The 24,237-nt window shown below is 35.3% G+C and overlaps 1 protein-coding gene across 6 annotated transcripts in view; it reads right to left on the bottom strand.

Moving 5' to 3' along the window:
- DMD (dystrophin) overlaps positions 1 to 24,237 on the bottom strand; it is a 1,224,073-nt gene that overhangs the window by 109,975 nt on the left and 1,089,861 nt on the right. For all 6 annotated transcript variants that reach the window (XM_069873469.1, XM_069873460.1, XM_069873489.1 and 3 more), the window contains 2 exons: positions 21,264 to 21,342; positions 9,582 to 9,642 (listed from right to left, as the gene is read on the bottom strand). In XM_069873469.1, coding sequence (XP_069729570.1) covers positions 9,582 to 9,642; positions 21,264 to 21,342 — 140 coding nt within the window. The remainder of the gene's footprint in view (positions 1 to 9,581; positions 9,643 to 21,263; positions 21,343 to 24,237) is intronic.

Here is a 24,237-nt window from a genome sequence, read left to right as displayed (position 1 = left end):
ATAGGTTTGGGTTGGTGAATATCTCTGAATGATAGATACAGATACAGAGTTTAGTTTTATGTTTTAAACTGCTTAATTTTAGAATTATTTTTTAATGAACTCGAACTACTATTGTCTTAAAACAGGCACATTGAATATCAACATTGTGTCATGAAAATAAATTTTTAATATTCAGAGACTACATTTTTATAGTCAAGATTCAGCAAAACACTGCAATAAAAATATTTGAACATCACTATTATAGCTTAAAGCTGATAAATATACAGAAAAATATTTCACATTATAACTTCTCATATACTAATAAAATTTGCTCAATAGAACTGGCAACTGCAGTAGGACTGGAGCTGGTAATAAAATGGAAGTAGAGGATGCTTTTAAACACAAAACTTAATGAATTGTGAACTAATGACATCCAAAACTCTAGTCAAGATGTAAGAAAACATATCATAAATGCAGGATCATTTGCTTTAGAACTTTAAAGTTTATCTGTTTAATTACATTTATCAAAGTCAGTCCACGATTTATAGGTTCCAGGCATTCTCGGCAAACATGGTTAAAAACCCCTCACTGATTCCTATTCCTGTTTTGCTTTAAACACTTTTCAAATAATTCCTTAACCGCTTAAGCAGAAGTAGTTCCAGGAGTAACAGAATGCATATATGGATATAATAGATTATGTTAACCTTAAGATTCCTACCAAAGTTGCATTTTTAAAACTTCAAATGAAGTTTTAGTTGAGGGAAGATTCGCCTATGAGTTTAATTCCTATTGCTACTATCTCTGGTTATATCTGAAACAGGTATATGCAGATTTTCTTAGAAGACTAAAATTTTACAGTCCTTTCTGTGGCCGTAATCTGTTTACCATTGCTGCTGTTGCCACTATCTAGAAGTATTTGCAATTGCTTTTACGTTTTGTGTCTTTCTGAAACAACGTGAAGGTAATGTCAGCCAACAAGGTTGCCACTGAAGAAGTCTTAAAGCTAAAAAAATATTAAGCAGAGTTAAATTTAAGATGAAGTAGTAGATAAAAATCACTGATCTGGGAGGATATATACAGCTTCTGCTTTTCTGTTGAAGTTGTGGCTTTTCTGTGTTTCAGGATGCAGTAGAATTTGTTAGATTTTTGTCCTGTTCTTTACAATGTTAAAATATTAGTTTGCTTATGGGACCTCTTGGATGGCAGATAGTGATGTGGAAAATACTGCTTGGAAACAAATCTTGTTTTAACATTTCAGTATTTGTTTTTAATTTAAATTTAATGCCTTTTTATTTGTCTTCCTCATATTTGTTTATTACACATTTACAGGTAACAACAGCTAAAATACCGGAATGCTGTACCCTTTGACTTCCTTCTCCTTGAGCTGTTTGTGGGATATTTCCTGCTACAAAGGCCTCTCCTAATTATGAACAAAGTATTATACCCACGTCCCAACTAAAAATGCTTTGGGCTGTGATTAAAATCTTAAAATCATGTTTCATGTTGATGATATAGTTCAGATGTTTGTATGAAGTTATCTGTTCCCAAGTCAAATATGGTAGTTTTCTAGTTTAACCTTTAAATCTTAACTCCATGCCTGTAGCATCTCTGTCTAGCAATTTTTCTTAGTAAGCTTCACGCAGGATTGTCATAACCCTCAAATACTAAGTTTTACAATATTTTCTCCAATAATAGAGTTTTTAAGAGAAAAAAAAAAGAGTTAACTTTGTTAAAAACGAAGCACAGAAAAATGTATCTTTGCCCCTCTACTCCTACATTGGCTCTACAGTAGTGCACAAAAAAAAAAAAAAAAAGTGTATTGAAAAGGAAAAACAAGTCACAGGCACCTATTGAAATTCAAAAGGCAATCTGGGCTATTTACTAGCTACATATCCAAAGCCTTTTTTTCTATTTAAATGTTAAAATAATAGAAAGCTTTCTAGCAGATATCTAGATAAATAGAAAATACCTGAATGAGACTGAATTATCATTGTTTTATATACTTACATTTTTTTTTACAACCTTTATCTATTGCATAAAAATTTAAATGTGAATTTTAATACCCACCGGTTAGCTTGCTATACAATTTCATTAACATAATAGTGTGCAAATTCACATCATAAAGTGTGAAGTATAGAAGTGAAGAGTAAAACTCATACCAACAATGTCCCACATATTTACAGCCACTGACATTCTTAGTAATTTTTTGCTCTATTAAGTGAGTTTGTGCCCCCCTCAAGCCCCCAACCTGACAATTATACGCAGCTTTTATGCAAACAGATTTTGGTCCTGCTAGAAAAGAGGACCTAGACACACAGAATGAGTAGGCGATAGGTAGCAGTTTGACCTCTATTCACTGCGTTTCTCAGTAGGCTGTAGACAACGTCTACTGTCTGTGCTGGGCTGGTTATAAAGAGAGTGCAACTTGATAATGACTCTCTGTTGTGTTTTACCATTATCTCATTTTCTGAGCTCAATTGCCATGGAAAAATCAAAACTACTTGTGAGAAAAGCCATTCATTCAGGAATGTTGTCGTGCTTTTTTTTATGGTTTGTTTTTCTTAAAGTGTGTAGCCATAGATTTCCTAGTATAAAAATTTATCAGATGAATACTTGAAATTCAAAGCAAATATGTAGCATGCAAGAGACTGCTAACCCTGTACATCACATTTGAAATTGTAATTTATCTCATAAACATCAACTTTTAAATCAGAAAGTGAGAAGTAAGCAAAATGAATATGGATGATTTGATCATTCCTAACCTGTTGGTTAGATCTTCACTTAAATCTAATCTTAAATGCAATCTTACTGTCATTTATACAGGTGTCAGTTAATTAATTTTATATTTCCCTTAGAATCTATGAGCCCTAGGCATAATAGATACAGAAATTAGTTCTCATGATTGAAGGCCTAAAGATAAGGATATCACAGAACAGATGTGCAACACAGAATGGAGCAGCTATAATGGGACAAGAAAAAGGAAATGGAAAGGGATTCAATAAGGAGAAAAATGGGTCAAATAATCCATAGTCATGATTCAGTAAGTAAAGAGTAGACAAATCACTCAAGACAAGACGTGCTAAAAGTATTCTGGAAAACAGAAAATTGTGGCAGTCTGTAGGAGAACTGGCTTCTTAGAAGGTCAGAGAAAGCACAAATATAAGGGATTCAGCAGAGTTTATTTTGGAAAAAAAGTAAATCTGGGAAAAAATCTGACCTTATCCTGACAGACAGGCTGCTTAGAGAAACAGAAGCAGCCCAGCTGATTTGTGAGATTATTGCACTCTCCATCTTCTCTTGATTGTTGCATGGCCCTAGCTACCAATACTAGAGCATTACACAGTCCACGAAAATCTGTGTATCCATGGCAAATAAAGCTGGTGATATAAATCATACGTGTCTATATCCACTACTTTTTTCATTAGCATTGAAACGCATCTTAAAATGCATAAATGTTAATTATAGACCTGCCTTAAATTAGGCTGATAAGATCATGAATAAGACAGAAAAGGAACAGTAGGTGAAGAGGGATCAATATAATGCTGACTTTTACTGTATGGATGAAATTTTTCCCCTGTGAAATGGCATAATAGTTGGTCTGCTTATTTGTAGAGCTAGCTGCATCAGAAAAGACACTGAACCAAGGGCAATGCATACAATGGATGTAGCAAGTGCTGTTTTGGAAGAGCTGTCAGTCTTCAGAGCAAACAAAGGAATTATGAGACTTCTTGGTACAACAAGAATATGCAAAAAATCTAAGATATTGTTCCCTATTTCCTTCAAGATTTCATTGGACAGTTGTCAGAAGCTGTCTTCTCTTTGTCATCTAAATTAGGTATGTAATTGATCTTCAGAAAGTGAAGTCTGACAGGCAAATCTTTCTATTTTTTGCCTTAATATGTCTAATCTTTTCAAGTTCAAAAGCATACCAGTGGAAATCAAACATAATTCCTATTTTTGAATCCTGCTCATTAAGTACACGATGTTTAAAACATAGGCTTGAAGTATATGGCAATAAATTTTAGCTATCAGAAGCAGCTGTAACATCTACTTTTTTTTATGGAAGATCTGGTGTATACCCTGTAAAATAGGACCACATTATATATGTCATTCAACTTTGTAAAAAATTATACTGGCTTTGTTAATTTTTTATTCTTGATGATGTGTAACATAGTCAAGCTACATTTAACAACTGATGTAAAATGGAGTGAACAGAAATGAAGTAAAAGAGTAAAATACAAGCAAAAATCATATTCAGCTTACAATAAATATAACTTCAGCTACAATAAAAGCAAATACTTAATGTAAGTTTATGTAATAATATACTATTACTCTGTGAAGATAAGAACTCTTTCTACAGTATCAAAAGTTTACTATTTACATTACTGCCTATAAAAATAGTTCATCTACTACTCTCCTATCTGGAAAAAAACGAGTAGCTGGATTTAATGGATTTTAAATGTTGATACTTTCCTTTTAATTAGGAAAACAGGAAAGCCAGATTACATCTAAAATTCTCTTACCCAGCTCATTACCAAACTAAGTAGACAACATAACTTGCATAACACATTTTAAGATTTAACCTGCAAGAAAATTGTCCATGCACTAATTAATCTCTCTGTCATGCTTAACGCTCTACACTCTTCATGGATATTGGTACTGAATGAATTTAACAACAAAGCTTAAGAAATTTACTATCCACTTAAAATATGAGCACTGTCATATCAAGAGGACCAAGTTTTGTAAGTCTTGTGTAAGTGCCCAAGGAAGCTACTCTCTGCCCTCCATAGCAAGCACTGTATTACACAGTTATGGTGGGAAAGCACATGGTTTCCATCCGTTACTCTCCCTTACGAGAGGCTACAGCCCTGCCCTCAGTCTCTGCACCAGCTAGGATATGATAAAATTGCTGCTGAGTACTTAAAATTAATTTCAAAACAAATTAAATCCCCTTCAGTTACTTCACATGTGAGGGTAGTAACTCCTGGCTGACAGATGGTAACGAAGAGCAGACCCACAGTATCTTCCCAGAGTGCTCTTGTTCAGTCAGTGGGAACACATCTGTTTATAACCTCTGCTTTCATTTTAAAGGTTGTAAAGGCTCAAGATTTCTCATGTATTAAGTTCTAAATTTAAATTTTTGTGACAAGTTTTGGAAGCAAGTCTTTACATTCCTACAAATGACAAAAAGCTCTGCATTTAAGCAAATCTCTAAGAATTATCAGATATTTAATTTAGGGTTTTTATGCTAGACAGCATGATAATTTACATATGTAAAGGCAGACTGAAAACTATTTAAGTTTTTCTTTCCTTCACAATAGTTTCAATTTTCCTATTAAAAAAATTAAAAAAAAAACATTAAAAGATGTGCTTTTAAAAACCAAAAAATAATACATTCTTGGTACTTGGTAGACAGGTTAGCTATCAACCATACACATTGTTTTCATTGTTTGCTCACAGTATCATTTGCTACATATACATAATTATACATTATTTATTTATGGTTCTCCATGTCTGCATCTGTTCAGTATGACAGATATTTCCTACTTGATTTTGTGTCTCGCACTTATCTGCATTTTGCAGAAGAAACAATTAACCACATTAATTTTACCAGAACAGCAACTCTTTGCATCATTTTATCTTAGCAGAATTTAATTCAGATAGATTCATTTATCCTGTTTATAAGTGAACAACAGTAAGAATCATGACTTTAATCTGTTTGTTTTTACAATGAAAACTCTGGGCTCTTAGCTTTTTTTCTGTGTTAAAATTTTGCATTCTTAAACAACAGTTAAAAGGGATATTGAAAATTAAGACAACAAAGAAGTATTTTTATAGAAAGTGGCCCACTAGTTCTCTATTGTGAAGTACAGAAAGACTGCAGAATCTAAAACTAACAAAAATGTGTGTCACAAGCTGATACATTTAATGCAGATCAAACATTCACACAGTAAACTACAATGGGCAAGAGAGTAAGAAAGTGGAGATGTGAAGTCCTTGTAGCTAGCTCACTGCATAGCTGATTTATATGGATAGGCTCATATGGATCTTCTCAAGGAGTCAACTCTACACTCCTGAGAATCTAGCTTTGTCCTCAGCAGATCAAAGTTCAGTGAACTGCTATAATCTGCATAAGAAAATAAGCTTGGCTGGGAAATAACTTGGAAGGCTTCCTTTGTGGGAAGTACTAAGATGAAAGACTACTGCATTTTTGCAGAAGCATTTTAAATCCTTCAAAAGAATGGGCACAGCAAGAGGGTAGGAAGACAGACACTGTGAACTGGTAAGTCAGTTATATAGAGGAAGAATAATGTCAAAGATTAGTACAAATATAGAAGTCACAACTATTAAATTTCAACACACCATGATGGCAGGAATACTACTTTTTTTTTTTTTTAAGAGAAAGTGTGTTGCAAACTTCAGTCCAACTCCTTCTCCTTACTCCACAGCAACAGTGATCTGCCACTGTGTAATGGATACATTTGGTGCACATGGGATAAGCCTCACACACAAGAGATAAAAACACTATTCAGTGTATAGCAGCTGAATGTCCCCTCATGCCCTAGGAGGATGGACACTGAAGAGGAACTGGGTTGTGCAGCATGACCAAATACTGCCTCTGCTGTTGCAAAATCCAAAGTAGACATTTGATTTTGCTATCACTGCTTTGGAGCAGCTCCACTTATCTGTTTGATTGGAAGATAATGTGCATGTATATGCATGCACATGTGAGAACCTTTTCATCATGAAATGAACTCTGCTAAGATGTGATCCAACCTGAATTACTATGTTAAAACCTGCAGCCTCCCTACCTTCATTATCTGTCTTTTTTAGAATTTGAGTCTTTTTTGTCTTTTGATACTATTCAGTAGTCTTTATGCTGTGCTTTTTTCCCCCCATTTGCTTTTCAGATTTCTGATGTACAGTAATTGCCTGTTTTGTCTCCTAAAAACTTAAATTTAGAAGTTTTAATGAACACCTAAAACATTATTAAAGAGTACAGACATGCCTGTGCCTACTTCTGCCTTCCCATTTTCTGGGTTGCACTCCAGTAAGAGTAGGATCAAGGTCTTCAAAGAACAGCAATGATTAAAATGAAAACTGATTTTTTATATTCTTCTTCTAAAATCTAATAAAACCTTAAATCCTGTACTAGACATAAGGAATATACTGAAGGAGAGAAAAGATCTCAAAGGAAATGAGTGGATAAAATATGTTTTCAAGCAATTTTACATGTTTTAATTTAGAGTCAAAGGGAGAGTTTTTTTCCTTAGTAGTACTTTGTGCACTGGGCAGGTATTCAGTAGCCATGCAGCAATGTCCACTTGCTGCTTGGGAAGCTGAGATGCTTCTGCTGTCCTGGAACACTAATTTTGATTTCTCAGTTCACCGGAGAAGAAAGAGGTGAGGGTGAACTATTGGCCTACCTTGTCATCTCCATAAGGAGGGAAGCGTATAAAAATGTTGAAGGAAATCCACCAGAACAGAGCAGCTGGTACGAGGCCATTACACTGCAATTTTCATGAGGCTGACAGTAGGCCAAGAAACTACAAAACGGTAGAGACTGGGAGTAGTTGAAACAGGTTGCACTCTGTCCAGAATTATATTTTCCATGGCAATGATGCCTACACCAATACATGGTGGGGGAAAAAAATACTGTCATGAATAATCTCAAGAACAAATTATGAAGCGATAGCTTTAGAGGCAACTTGTTGCCACAGATTATTCAACTGCATAAAAATAAAATTTTAACCAGGAAAATCAAAATGCTTGAAGAACTAGCAGTAAGCAAACAGTGCTGCTGGAGATTTAGCACTGAGTTTCTCTTGATTTATGGATTTATCAAATGTTATGTCATTGCCAATGTGAAAATTATGAGATAAATCAGTTAAAATGAAAAAAAAAAAAATGCATAGCAAATCTGGTTAACAGAGGAGGCAAGCACCAATATTGTATATTGATGACAGAAAGAAAACTATGTAAAAATTAAGAGAATGCCATCTATAGCGGTTCGGCCTTCATGGAAGCCCTTTTAGAACATTAATAAATTATAGAAAAGTAAGAGGCAAAAGAATAAAGAAAAGATGTGTTAAGACAGACAACTTAGTTGAGTGTAAACATGAAATGACTGAGGACAGATTGAGAAGGGAATAAATAGCTTACTAGGTTGTGTTAAAAACTTGATCAGTTTGCTTTACATCTCAAGGAAAGGTAGTTTATCTACGAAAAGTGTGGCTGAATTTAAACTTTGTTAAACTAGCACTGCTATAATTTTTAAGGCTATTAAGCTATTTCCTAAAGTGAACAAAATAAAACAACTGAATTCTTTTAATTTGTAAATGGCCTAGAATAGAACACAAAATGGAAAATTGGCACTAAAAATGAGTAAGGAATAAGCAAGAGCACCACTGAGCATTTTAGGACAGAGTCAACACCTACCCATGGCTGCTGGATGCAAGTAGTACAGAAAAACGTCGCAAGAACAGCATGAAATGCAACTTATGCCTACATTAAGAGTTGCCAGGGCATCTCTTCCAACTGTACCACGGAAAAGAGAAAAGGACAATATTTTCCTTCACAGTAGTACCATTACTCACAACCAAATACAAGCATCAGAAAAAAATAATTCAATAATAAGCTAACTTAGCTGGGTATAACTGTATGTCTGTATTGAACTCAGACTTAATTTTTTTCACAGGTAGTTCAAATGCTTATTCAGAAGCTTCTGCAGCAGTTCACATTGTTGTGAAAGTTGCAAGTGAATTCCCACTGCAAGAGCCATCTGCAACCATATGGCTTCAGTGACCCTAGTCAAGTTTGCAAAGTGTACTGGAAATATATGGAGGAACCATGTGAATATGTGTATTAAACAACATTCATATTTCGGATATTGACCTACAGTCTTTATTGCATATATTGCATCACCTGTTTCTTCAGAAGCTATGCAAGAAAGAAAAATTTATTAAAACTTATTTCTTATTTGCTGTGTAGTGGCTCTGTTTAGGGCATTAGAAGCAGGTTGTTCCAAATTGTTGATTTTTCAAAATCTTCCACTCATTTGTTCTGCTTACACATCTCTTAAGCAAACTAGCTTCATTTGGGAATTAAAATCTAAAAGAACAGTCCACAGGGACGAATTTGTCCCTTGTCATTCCTCAGCAACATCTTTACCAAGTACTCTCTCTCAAGGAATTAATAGTATAAAGGATGCGCATTGCTAGGTTTAAAAAAAAAACAAACCAAAACCAAAAAACCACAACAGTGTATCACATTCATAACTGCAATTCAAAATGTTCGTTTTGATATACATACTCTTTAGTACACAATGACACAAATTCAAATATAATCCAGATATCCCAAAGCTTTTCTTAGTTAGCTGGTGATTTACAGTAGCATAAACCCAAACAACTTATAAATCAGAGCAACCTGCTGTGTTTTTAAATAACTAACATACTTCTGTGAAATGTACTGCCCACTTCACTTCTTTCTGTTCTTCTCATTTAGACATCATAGGAGCAGTTCACGATAATCTAAGAAAACTATATACTATCCTTATAAATTACAAATGTAAATAGCTACAATGAATTACTATTTATACTCACTTGATATAATACGGTACTTTGTTTGGTGAGATTGCCCTCTCCCAGGGGCCTTGGACAGAAGCTGTGAACAACAACCAAACAAACAAATAAATAACGGCTCTTTACATTCATACATACAAATATACCTAGAAAAGAAACATGGAGGTCAAGTTGAAAGCAAACAGGAAAGACAACATTAATCACTAGAATTACAATTTTACACTGCCATGTTGATACAGGTCTGTTTGCTCAGTTGCCTATGAAGGCAGGAAGGATTAACCTGCTGTTCTGAAATTTCTGTCCTAATTTGAGAGAAATGGAACTCATTCAGTTACAAAGATAAATACAAAAGAAAACAAACAAAAAAAAAACCCAAACAAATCCCCTCCTTAACTACTAATCTTAAAGAACAGATATGAAGCAGAGCAAGCAACCTGTCTTTCTGGTGTGTTCTTTTATAGAGTTCTGCCTGCTAATGTGTTTGACTGGGTTTTCTTCAATTTCCTTCTTTGTGTGATGAGTATTTTCCATCCTTATTTGCATTTTACATTGAATGAAATTACACCAAGATACTTTCTGAGCATTTTTTTATTCTTTTGTTAACTTGTTCTCAATGGATAACACTTTTATTTTTATTTCTCCACATTACTAATTTTGTTACTAATTAGAGAATCACAGAATCATTAGGTTGGAAAAGGCCTTAGAGATCATCAACTCCAATTGTACTTGTCTACTACTAAATCATGTCCCCAAGCACCTCATCTATCCGCCTTTTAAACTCCTCCAGAGATGGTGACTCAATCACCTCCCTGGGCGGCCTCTGCCAGTGCTTGACAACCCCTTCTGTGAAGAAATTTTTCCTAATGTCCAATCTAAACTTCCACTGATGCAGCTTGAGGCCACAACCAGTAGTACAAATAATTTTCATTTTTAATGTAGTGTTTTTCTTACACAAAGAGTGATGTAGTTGGAAAAAAAAAAAAAAAGCTTGTTTGCTTCACCCAGTGTAGTCCTTCTTTTTAGTGACCCCTGCTGTTCACAAAGGAAAATAATTGTTACCAGACTCAATCAGGAATTATCTGCTTCATCATTTGACTCTAAGTATTTTCTTTCCCTATCTCATTCAAAATAGATGCTTTAAAAACACCACTCTTAAGCTGGAATTAATTTAACAAAGTCAACAAATCATGATCCATACAAATAAAAATGACTAATGTACATATTTTATATATTTTGTGCCAGAATTGTTAACCAGATTCACAAAAGTCTGTCTTCAGAATGAAATATATTGTCCCTCTCTTCACTGTGTGGAGTGTGGACAACAAGAGCTGGAGGAAAAAGATGAGAAGTGCTTATAAAAACGTCTGTATAGGACAGCCTTGCTATTTTGGTAGAGTTGCAAGCACATGAATAGTGAAGACGGGCTGGAAGGAGGCTAGGGATCCCACAGAGGGAACATGAATCAGGTAGCGGCAGCAGCAGGAGATGGAGACATTCTAGATGGTCTCAAAAAGAGATGCAAGAGCAACTGGGAACATTGTGCAGGCTTGGGAGTAGGGCAGTGGGTTTCAATACCTTTTAAACAATCCTGAGAAACTCAGGGAATGAAGGCGTATATTTGGAAGAAATACGAATGTGATAATCCTGTCTTAGATTGCTGACGGCCAAGGAGTTCTCTGTACACCGTTTCTGTAGGTTCTGCAGTTGTCTTCAACTCTCAGTTAATGATCTGTAGGTAAGCTGAGTGTATTGCTTTCCTATTACTTACACTTTTGAATTCTTTAAAAAAATAAAAGTGAGAATAAATTTCAAAGGTATGAGCCATGAAAACAGATAGTTCTCAAAGAGTGCCAGAAACACAGAATTTGAAGTAGTGTTAGGCCCCATGTAAAAATAGCATCCTACACTGCCATTAAAGTTTGTGTCATGACCCACACCTACAGAAGCACAAAACTATGTGCATTTTTAAATATAAATACAATTTCATTTTACACTGTGCCTTGCTTGGTCATTTCTTTGTATGTTTTCATTCAGTAATATTAAACTGTGTGTTAATATGCAGTCTATCAAATAGTTTCAAAGTACCTACTCAGTGACAATGATAAGGTTTCTTACCCATGGGAATTTTTATTATCCAAGGATTAAGTCAAATAGGATTATACCATTATAATTTTTGAAAACAAAATACCCTTCAATATTAAATAAAAATTTACCTTCTTGCATATTTCTTTCCCAAACAATCATTAATATTCCCAATGGCAATACCATCAAGCTATAGTTCTTCCACTTTAAGATTTGTTTTTAATTAAATACCTAAAGGACAGAATGGATTACGGCATATTTTTTGGAAGGTGTATTTCCTCTGTTGCTTCTGAATTAATCTTGGTAAGAGCTTTGCAGTCATAATTTATTATCACAGAATCTTACATACGATAGTGTTCTTGATGCATTAGAAGAGGAACAAATACTTTCCTTTCACAAGAACTAAGTGCTTTAGGAATAACAAACAATTCTGTGATGTTCTGCATAATTGGATTTAGTGTTCCTTCAAGAAATTGCTGTGAAGCTGTCTGTAATATACTTCTGCTTTCCTGGATGATTCTAGCCTTGCATAAATTTAAGTTGACAAAGTATACAGTACTTTTTACAGCTATGCTAAGAGAATAATAATTTAATTTTTGGCAGAAGCCCAGAAGCTGAAAACAGCTGTTTCTTATCTCTGGTTACTAGTACAAGTGTACTATCCTTTACAAAGCTAGTGCAGGTAATGGACATATATATTTAATTCCTGGTTAAGACCAGTTTAGTAACCCACCTAAAAACTCTTGCTGGCAAAGAGTTTTTAATGTGAGTCTGTGTGCTACAGAACTCAAGAAGCAAACATTTTCCTGTTTGCTAAGTGTAATTCAGAAGTGTCTTATTGTTCTAGCTTGCACAGCATACACCCAGCTACTTGCAATGCCGCTGACTGAAATTAAGTACTATGACAAAATATGATGCATTTTAAGAAGGAATTTAAATTTCTCTATACTTTATTTGCATTTATATACATTTTAATGGTTACCTAATCTGGGAGTTTTATTTCTTTCTGTTGGTGTACTAACATCTGGGATTTGCTTTGCCATTTCAACTGAAGTGAACGCAGTTCTTGATGGTAAACCTACATCCTTATTTGTTTGCAGAATGCATAATGAAACAGTAGCATGCTGGCACTCTGAACTTAAGCACTATTTTAATCTATGCAGGGATCTGAATGAAATATTAAATAGGGTGATAGTATATTATCTGTGTTGATATTATGTTGATAAAAAAACCCACTGTTAAATATTTTACTTCAGTACCACAAACTTGATGAAATACATATGTATGTTTACTAATAGAAAACTATTTCTCCTTGAGTTACTCAGAGTAAACTTATGTCCACGCATAAAAGTTACTCTCAGTGCTCCTCATTTGTTTAGTCAGCACACACTTCTAGTCACTGTATAATGCCATCAGCGTACATTTTCGGTTCTAAATAGAAAGAAAATCTTTTGATGCTTATTTGTCACTACAGGTTAAAGTATCGGGAAAATTTTAGGACAAACCCCACAAAGTAGCACTACCTAGTACTCATACACCATAGACTGTTTACATATATATCTTGTCAATTATTTTTTCTTATAAATCGATTTTATTTATTAAATATGCATTTCAGCATCATGGTAGTCAAAGCTGAGCTCATTTGTATGTACATGTTCATGTACGATCAAGACCAGCACTATCTGTCTTGTGGCCATAGTAGCTGTGACTCAGCAAGGCGCTTTATTATGGTCACATTTTAATAATGCTAATAATTCAATTATCCAGTCTAGGAACTCTACCTGCATGACATATATTGTTCTACCTGGTATTATCATCATTATCTTTATGCAAATATAGACCTAGGAATTTATTTATTCATATAGTTTGTTTTCATACCAATTATTTTCCCTGCAGTAGGTATGGAGTAAATATGGATCTTTGCAACTGGAAAGGCTCTGATCCACAAGAATCGCATCTGTGTAAAGTACCTTAGCCTTTCAAGGAAGATGCATTGATTATCATTCCAATTATTTTCAAATGAGACCTTTATAAATGAGAAAGTATTGCTCTTCACAGACTATAAAGAGCTTATGTTTCTTTTCCTGAGATATGCTGAAGCAATGTTTCCTCTCCATAATCAGTTCATTATATATGTTGGCAGGATGCCATCTCCAATGGGTATGCCTGCGTGACAGTGGCACAACAGAAGTGTTTACATAATCTAGGAGTTCTTTGAGATCCTTTGCAATAGATGTTGGTGTACCTGCGTAAAGTATGACATCCCCTCCCCCCAGATTTATGCAGAATAGTTTTATGAATTATGTGCATTTATTATTGCACTAGGTGAGACTGAAGAACATCAGATTGCCTTATGCAGCACTGAGGTCTAATGTTGCACTGTATAGTTGAGAAACTGATGTCATAATACATTGACTACACAATTTAGGAGTTACGAGGCAGAAGAAACATCAATAAACACCTGTCGTTCATCAGGACTGCACAGTGTGAAGTCTATACTGCTCCAAGCCCTTGCTATCAGTGCTGCACACGTGGATGGATTCATGGGCAGTTTGGAGGTAAAGTGCTCCTTCTCGGCTTGGCTTCTGCTGTTCTTAAACCCAAGCAAACACCCACTACTTCCCTGCAACACTAGCATCACCATCTGCCGCTGTAGCGCACACAGAGATATTTACTGAATATGCCATTTTCAGAAAACTTCTAATCAATTTGAAAAAGGGATTACTAGTCACAAAAAAGTTCAACATGTTGTCTGGGCCAATTACAGTGATGGTCATTTTACAAGGACTATAAAAGAGGCCCTTTCCATTCTGTGTTCCCTGGCCAACTCAAGCTTTCTCACCTGCAGCCTAGAGTCAATATTATATGATACATCCTGAATAATGCACAACTTGAATCATTGTTTGCAAGTTTCCAAATGCCACTTGTAATGAAAAATATAAAATCCAACCAATGCTCATTTTTTTAAATGTCATACTACTGTAAAATGGCATAAATACAAGCACCTACTTGTTTAATAAAGAAATACTTCATGAAATAGAGCAAAATGATATAGCCTATATCTATCCATCCACATTAAATTATTTCATATCGCTAACTTCAGTTGCATTCTGACGCTTTTAAAAATAAAATCCCAAGTCAGCTCATCAAATAAGGTCATAAAATGACCTAAACAATTGGTGGTGATTTTTATGCAAATGGAATTAGATAAATAGAAAATCATTGGTAAATACTCCATGTCTCACATAGCAAAACATAAGAGAAAAATTCTAATATGTGCATATCAAATATGTCTCTTATACCACAGTCCCAGAGTCTGATGACCAAGGAATGTCCTAAGCTGAACATTGGTGCATGGTTAAATGTTCAAGTTAAAATTGGCAGTGTAAAAAGCGAAGTAAATTTTGAGTTTTGTTTAGGCTTCACAGATCTAGTGTTCCTCCAGAAAGATTATGATATACTGAGGGGAAGATTCTGTCATAGCATCATACTAATTCAGATAGTGGAAAAACTCACAATAGACATTAACCTATCTTTTGATTCATATGCTCGTTAAGAGTTAAAGAAAATAATATTTGACTACTTGCAAATTATTTGGCATTGCAGAATATAGGATTGCCTACCAACCAAGGACAAAATACCGAAATTAACTAGGCTGCCACAATAAAATAAGACATTGGTTTTCCTAACCACTCCCCTACCTCCCAAACCTCCACCTTAAAATAAGGTGGGGATTTTTTTGGAAGTTTTTTTTTTTTCTCCACAAACGCAAGATATAAATTACAGGGAGAAATTGCTTGTTTCCAGATAAAGAGATGGAGAGGACATCATAATTTGAAAACTGACTTTATCATTTTGTACAGATTTTTTTATCTTAATGTATTACAGTGGAAAGGGTCACTTCACACAAAACTGCAGGAAAGAGGAAATCATATGTATAAAGCTGGAATTCCATAAACCCTATTTAATTGTGAATCAAATATTATTCTATTTTATGAATAAAGTCTCTGCCGTTTTCCTTGGAAGAAAATATAATGGAAAAATCAAAGCACATAAGAGAAGGACTGGTAATCATATGACTTGATGACATGCTTTCACTGTGAAATTAATTCTACAAATTTTGTTCCAGAAGTAAGACTAAAGAGATTCTCCCAAAATATGGTACTGTTATATTTCTCTAAAACCCTTCATCAAAGGCTCCTGTACCTGAAGCTGTAGGTATGGTCACGATATTTTGAATAAGGAAGAAATGGACTGAAGACATTTTCCCCTAACTTTAAGCCCAATTTACACTTCACACAAGTCTTAAGGTTGAATTGGTGCCCAGTGCTGCTATAGCTTCACAATGATAATAACAAGAACTGTGAAATGAACATTTTTGTTAGTACTTTAATAGTTCTTTCTTCCTTTTTCAAAGGCACACACAGCCATTTTGCATTTATATAAAAGTTGAGAAAAAATTTCTAGCATTCAGGCTCCTCTAGCTAATGTGACCATATTTAAATGCAAAAATTAATCCTTTTGCTTCCAGAGAATTCTTAGAGTTAGGCTGCTTCTTTTGTGATCACTCATGTTGTATCTCTGGTAATGTTTTCTGTTCAAAATATTTAATTTAATATCTAAAAATGTTACATCATATATCCAAAAGACATGGATGAATGGACATATTCTTTAGTCTCTGCATGTCAGAAGTGATAGCTGGAAGACAATATAATATAATATAATGTATGCAGCAAGAAATAAGAAAGATAAAGATGTTAGCACTAGCAAATAATCTATCAGGTGGATAGGTAAAGTGACTTAAGAGTCTTAGAGCCTTGTCATTTTTAGAGTCAGATGTCTTCATTGGCAGGACTTGCCCTTTTAAAGACGCCTGCCTGTGCAAGAAAGAACTTTACTAACCTTTGCTTTGCATAATAATTTAAGCACTCACCCAGAATGTGGGAGATAGGAGAACTTTACTGCTCTCCCAGCTTGAAGGAATTCAGACCCATATCTCCAGTTTCTCAGGAGAGTGGCTTAAATAACTGAAGGAAAATGAAAGCGCATGGACAGAAGAAATAAAATAAAAAAAACCCAGATCTGAGCCTTAACAGCTCTGAGCTTATCAGGAGAAGGAGAAACCTAGGTTACATAGCCCACTCCTGTGATCATATTTTTTATTTTTAAGTGACACTTGTGTGACATAAAATGCAGCAGATGCTCTCCTATTGCTAGATTACAATACAAGCTGTTGGTTCCAGCATTCATAGCTTTTCTGAATGAAAGCTGCTATGGCTGCCTCATTGCATGCTGAAGTCAGTACTATTCATGCATGGAAGTCTAAAACTTAAAGGCATAGTTAGGTATCTCTAGGTAAAATATAGTTCCTAGCATATATTTATGTATACAGATTTACAGGTCTGGTAGTGATACCTTCAGGCAGCAGAAGCTTGTAGCCTGGGAAATACAAATCAAAATGTTAGCTAGGTGTACATCAGCCTCAGTATCTCATATTTCCAGGTTCTTCATTTCGATGAAAGTCCATGTTCTCTGAGCTTGGGAATCACAAACAGTGCCTGGGATCTCCCAGTCAGGTTTGTAGGTAATTGCCAGTTATAGCTGAGCACTATTTCATGCAGTCACTTCAACATGCTATACATACTAATAGGCAGCTCATAGTGGAGCTGGACTTAAACTTTTAAAAGATGGAATACTTTCTATTTTTCAGCAATCAAAAGTAATGCACATGAATGAGCCATCACATTAAAAATAGGATTGATGGGAGGCTGGCTAGCACAGCAAGCTATATTAAAAACAATCCCGTATCAATCCTCGCATTTATTGCATTGCCAAAAAAATTTATAACCATTGTGACAAATATAAGCGAGTCCTCCAACAAGAGGCAACGAATACCATTCTTTGTAAGAGGCAGCATCACAGATAAAAATAAAGGAAAAGTCAAAATAGAAAAATTATTCTAGGAGTTGCTAAAAACTGTGAAGCTAGCATCGTGTCTGAAATTTGCAGGTTCCCTAGTTCACACTTCAATTACTGTATATAGTTTCCAAAATAAGCACCAGCATCCATGAAAGGATCATAGATTTTTTTTAATTACTTTGCTAAATATTCACCAGTTTCTCTTTCCTAGAAAGTAGATTTATTTATTTTTACACCGTGATTTAAATCATTCTAATTAAACATCAAAACCTTCAAAACCAAACTCACTCCTGGAGATTCATGATATAACATCTTGCATATGTACTACATTTATCTGCTATTTCTTAACAACTGTTGCTGTGAATGCTGGCAGCCTCTGTCCTTGGCAGGGAATAAGCTGAGGAGGAACTGGGGCTCTGTAGAGACTGGCGGAGTGAAATGAGCTTGGGAAAGCATGAAGGACTGATGAGAAGATCAAGGGCTGAGGTGAGAGCCCAGCAAAAGATGGGGTGGCCTAGAGAGAGGCAAGTTCATGGGCTGGCAGAAAAGTAAGGACCAGTTCTGGTGAAAGTCCTTTATACTGGAGAGTAGCCCAAAGCCTTGGGATAGACACACCAAGAGTATACTAGATCCTTCGTCACTACTGTTTAAACTCAGGATCAGGAGATGTCTGAATTACCCTGTCCCACAGTATAAACATACACCATCAGCTGGTCATTTAGAAGAACAGAGAACGGAAAGAGAATGTCAAACTGCGGGAAAGGAAGATGGAGGAAAATTGTCCCTAAAATAAAATTTTACAAAGGAGGAACCTTTTCTTTTCCCCCTCTTTCCTTTTTCACTCCTTATCTCTCTGACTCACATCTGCCTTTCCATCTCTCTCAGAAGTAGTTATAACACGTTAAAGGCGCTTGGAAACAGGAACTACCACTTGATTCCTTGCCTGCACACAGCCTTACAAATATGAGGAGGTCCCTGAATTACTTTTAAGCTATGTTTTCAGTAGCCCTGTGCAGCTTCAGTTCCAGATAAGAAGAAACTGACAGATGATACTGTAATTCCTCTATATAAAATAAGAAACACCCCACCCTCCATTAATGCAGATTAGAAGCTCATATTTGTTTCATCCAGATAGGAGAGAAATGTAATTTAGTCATTGATTTAATATCAACTTGACTACAGTACCACCCTTTTTGCAAAACTACTTAAAGGCAGATCAGCTCTCAAAGGGCAATTATTCACGTAAGTATAGAAATGCAGGTGGGAGCTGAAGATCATCACTTGCATCTTAAGATGAGCAAGCACATATGGTAGAGGGAAAGTTGGTGCTGAATTTGAGAGGATGAAAACATTATTACTGGCATATAAATTAGGTATGAAATGGCTAATAAATTGTTTATTTTCCTTACTTATTACACTTATCCTTGATATTATGTGTGTACTATCTCCTAAGATAAATTTGTCTGTGAGTTGAGCTTATGAAATAAAGCCAGAGAGCAGAATTACCATGATTCATTTCTTCACTGTTGTTGCCACAGCTAGACTGATCCAGCTGGGACTCAGTTTGCCATGTGCTGAAAGACCATTTACAAACCATTACATTCACCTTCATCTGACCTGCCCAATTCTGTTTCACAGCCCTTATATTTGACTTGTTCATCCCCAAAAGTACAGATACAGAAACAAGACCAGTGTTAGATAACAAAGACTCTAGCACTCTGTCCTGCAGTGCTGCCTTTCCAATAGATGTGCTATCATCAGTCTAGGGATGAAGAAGAAGTAGTACATAAAAAGTACCTAAAAGTACAAAATTTTCCTCAGGTGTAGTAATAATACATGATATCAAGGAACTCGATGCTTTTAGAATTTGATGCCTATGAAAGATAGGAACAACAGATGTACTGGTAGTTTTCAGGGACTGAAAACCAATACTTGGGAAGGATTCTGTAGATATTTTTAGTGCTTCAAATACATAACTTCTACATGCACACGTAAGAATGTATTTGCACATGCATCCAAGAAATAACAAACAAACATGTCCATTTTTAACTTGGTGATTTTGCTATTTCCAAAGTCAACATGCTTTCACCTGTCTCCTTTTCCCTGAAGTAATCCTCCGGTGGTGAGATCTGTCCAGCATAATTTCCACTTTTTGCTGGCTCTGGTTACTACACAGAATAATGTATTGTCTTAGTGCCTAACTAATACTGGGTGGCCTAAAGGGGTGACTATCATAACATCAAGTAACTCTTTAGATTGGTCTAGTTTATCAATAATCAGGCAGATTTGGTCTAAGACATAACTGTCATACATGTTGCCTGGCTGCACTAAGCACTGGAACAGAACAACGATGTGCTACTCAGTGTGACAACATAGTTCAGGTCACTCTAATGTCTTCCAAATTGCAATACAAGCTTGGTTAATTTACCCTTCAAACTTATTCTTTCACCGGGACCACACTGTGTGTCATAAGAAAAACAGGCACTTGCCTACATTTTGTGTAATATACTCATAACTTCCACACATTCATTCTTGACAAGTCTGATTTGCAGTTAAATATATTCAACTGACAAATTATTCCCAATGATTAAGAGTAAAAAGACTCTGAAAAAGAAGTAGAAATTACAAAAACAGGGCTTTATTTCTTCATAGGATCATAATATGATAAAATGAAATGCAGGGTTGAATCAATGTGACCCTGCATTGTGCTTATATGGCCCAACATTGACTCTGGTATTGAATTTGCAGTTCACCCCACTGAGAATTTTCTGTTTCCCATTGAGATATTCAGAGGAAAAATGGTTAACCAATTAAATTACAATGCAGTATCAGCTGAAGGAAAGTTTGTCCTCTACCCCACTGTTAATGTAGCTGAGCAATAATAGTAACATCTATTTCTGATGTCGAGATAGCTTGTCCCTCTGCCTTTAGGAAACCATTATCCTGTGGTTGTGTTCTGTTCTGCTGATATAATCTCTTAAATAAAGTTTTATTGTTTGCTTTCCTTAATTGAAGTACAATAGAAAAGACACAGCCTTTAAGATGCTTCACTTTAGTCACTACCTTGGAGCTTTGAAGGTATTTCAAGTTGTCTTTCAGTGTACTTCAAAACATCCTTGATAAGAGTGTTTGTAGAGGTGGAGTGGGAATATTACTGGCAATTACATTTTTGTGCAGAGTCGTAAAAAATTTACTTAACTGCCATCCTTCTGCCAAATTTTCCCCACTATGGTTTTGATCCTCTCACTGCTTTGCTAAGTGATCAAATCATGCAAAATATTTTTATTACAGGTTTTATTTTGCCCCTTTTTGAAGCAGAATATTTCTTTGAACAGATAACACAAATCTAGTATTTTTTTAAATCCTTTCCATAATAGTGGAAATTATTATGGAAATAATTAGAAACTCTTAGAATTTTTAAAATAATTTTAGTATGTTAGTCCTAAAGGGAGCCTTCAAACAAAGAAGAGCAGCCTTGCATTGACAGATGTACAAACAGATTTGACACTGTGAGATACTTTCCTTTTTCCCCTGGACTGTATGAACTTATTTAAATCTTCTGCTCCCAGAAATGGAAAAATTAAAAACATTATAATACAGTCTAAGATAGAACGCATAGCAATGACAACCAGCATGTGGCTACAAAAATGTCAATTCACTCTGTGTATGCAAACTGAGCAAGAAAAATGGGAAATTACTCACTGGTAAGAAAATGCTGGGAAGTGGGGCCAAAATCCCTGTGAGCTTCATGCAGTTGCCTGATGCGCTCATCAATGGCCACCTGTTAAAAGAGAAAAAAACTGACTCTTTTCTAAACAAATAGCAAGTAGCAAATACTCAGTAGTCAGACACTTTTTTCATTATAGAATATTCTAAGCAATTTCCTGCAACAATTGTTAACCGTTAGGGCTTAACTGATATTTAATGTGTTTCATCCAAAAGAGAGAAGGTCAAAAAATGGTTTGTGTTTGGATTTTTGTGGTTTTTTTCCCCCTCAACTTTAACTGATGCTAGAACAAGTTGAAAATGAAAAGGCTGATAAGTAAAGCTATAGCAAATTGGCCTGACTTTATGTAAATGAGGAGAATATGTCTGTTGCTTGCTAATACTGAAGTTAGAAACATTTCCCTATGTTAATACTTTTACACGACTACTTCAAAAGTACTTTTTGAGAGTATGGTATTATAAATCAGCATGTAAAAAGTAATCCCTTCTAATGCAGACATAATAAACATATTTCGTTAAGTGCTGAAATGAGAATAACCAATAAGCATCTGGAACAAACATTTTTCTGTTCTCTTAATCAGTCAAATCCTAGCCCCTTGACCCTCTGCTTGGAAGACTCCTTTGAAGAACGTGTTCTTAATATTTTGTTGAGTTCATGTACACACAAAAACACAGCTGCTCATTGTAAGACTGGTTTTATTTTTACCCTTGAAAATCCCTGCAGAGTTAAGCATCAAGCAAGCTGCCAAGAGTGGGTGGTTGCTGTAAGATTCCATACTGTATGAATGACAGCTACTGGTATCTTTGTAGCCTATATGCTAAAGGGATGCCAACATTAAGTTAGGCCTAAGAAAAGGATTAGCTAAAGCAAGGAAAACTGTTTGAAAGTAATGACAGAATATTTTAGAAATGCATTAAGTAAAATAACTGATAAGAAGCAGATTAACTTATATATTGCCTGTAAGAAAAAGTGTTGTACCAACACTGGCAAAACAGAACGTGAGTGATTGGTCTGTTTTTATTATCCCAACTGAGATACCTAACATGAAAATACATAGGTTGCATGAGTAAAAAGCAATCCACATCTTAAATTCTTTGAGGTTTTTTTTTTGGTTGGCGGTAAGAAGGAGCAACTATATAATAAATGGACAAGATTTATTTAGAAAGAAAAATAGTGATAGCACTTACTAGGTCTTTGACATGGCTGTGTGTGTTTTCTAAATAGTACCTAGCCCCCAAAATCTTTTTTTTCTCTAAACAAAATAGAAATTTAACATCAGGATATGATTTCTTTGCTTACAGTTTCAAAACTGACACTATGACCAAAAAGCCCTGCTTTATTTCCTTAAACCATTTTTCAGATGCTTTTCCTGCAGCTTCCTCCATTTCTATGCCTTCTTTTCTCCTCTGGCTTCCTATACACAGACAAGATCAATGTGACTTTGTAAGTCCCTGTCAACAGGCACCTCTCCACATAGCTCAATTATTAGCATGTCACCACATAGTCTCTGTTCTTGTTTATACTGTTTCCTTGAATCATGAATTGCTTACAAAGCAACTTTTTATGAGTAGTTTTAAGGCAGGCACACTCTGGCTCAGTCCTATGACCTGCGCTTTCTCTGTTTAATCTTGCTGATTGCTTAGCTAGACAGAACTAAGCCTAAGAAGAAGCTGAACCTTGGATAACTTTTGAAACTCTTGAGTAAAGGACTGTTTAAGCCTAGAGCGAATTGCATGGACAGATGTTGTGTTAAGCAATTCTTCGCACTAGGGACTGACTTTGGGCTTGAGTTCACACCTAATTCACAGCATAGATACAAACTAGGGAAGTCTGTAAGTGCTTAGAAATTAAAAGGCTGCCTCTGGTTATCAATATCATTAGGCTAAGTATAGAAGCATAAACCAATGTGATATTATTTTTAATCAAGAAATGGCCTTTTAGTGAAGACTAGGAAGATAAGCCTAAACATACAGAAAACAAACATATGCAAATAAAAAAAACCACTGGAAATATATTAATGGAATTACGTATGCTTTTTGGAATCCTCTTAAAATAAGCCTCGTAACATACCTATTTTGTCATTAGGACGTTACTGGTTAGTAAAGAAACATTCCTTTATCTTAATAGTTACATTTCAATAAGTTAACTAGGATGGAAGAAGTGCTTTCAGGCATGCAGAAACTCTAAAGAGAATGAGGGCTTTACAAATACACAGCAGGGAGCAGTGTTTCATATAGGAGAATGACAACACCCAGCCTGTGGACAGAATAGAGTATGGGAACCCTTTGGTGTGTGTGATGACTTCTAGCTCACAGTTCATCTCTAAGTGTTTTTATACTGAGAATTTCAATTACTTCAAAATATCCGTGTGATCTTTGAGCTGCACAAAATTAAAGTGAGATTTTTAGCCCTGTATGCTCATTCAGCAAAATAAAATACCTTACACACTTCAGGGTAAACTTTCAAACCGAACAGCCTTGGATGCGAGCCAGGACACCTCTGTCTAGAGTCAGATTTTTGTCAATACAGAGATGAATAAAACACTGGGAAATCTTGAGTATTCTCCAGGAAATATTACTTGAGAACATAAAAATTTATCCCATTTGGCTGCCAAGAAATATTACTTCTTGATATATCAGCATACTACTATTTAGGTGCCAAAAAAATGAACTCACTGCTGACAGTAGAGCAGGGAAGATTATTGCAGTTAGTCTCTACAAATTTTTAGACTAAGGTTTAAATGATAATACAGTAGAATTTGAGCCCATAATAACAAGGGTTATTGTGAATAATAAAAAAAAACCAACCTGAACAACGATTACCTAAAGTTAGACTAATGTGTCTCTGATTCAATAAAATCAGATCTGGATTTGGCTTTGTGACTTGCATCCTACCTGGAGAAGGGGAATCATGTTTACCTAAATCTTCATCACTGATTTTCAATTGCTG

Source organism: Phaenicophaeus curvirostris, chromosome 1 (genome assembly GCF_032191515.1).
Source record: "Phaenicophaeus curvirostris isolate KB17595 chromosome 1, BPBGC_Pcur_1.0, whole genome shotgun sequence".
Classification (NCBI taxonomy): domain Eukaryota; kingdom Metazoa; phylum Chordata; class Aves; order Cuculiformes; family Cuculidae; genus Phaenicophaeus; species Phaenicophaeus curvirostris.
The sequence above is the reverse complement of the archived record's forward strand: the minus strand, read 5'-3'. Positions and strand labels throughout refer to the sequence as shown.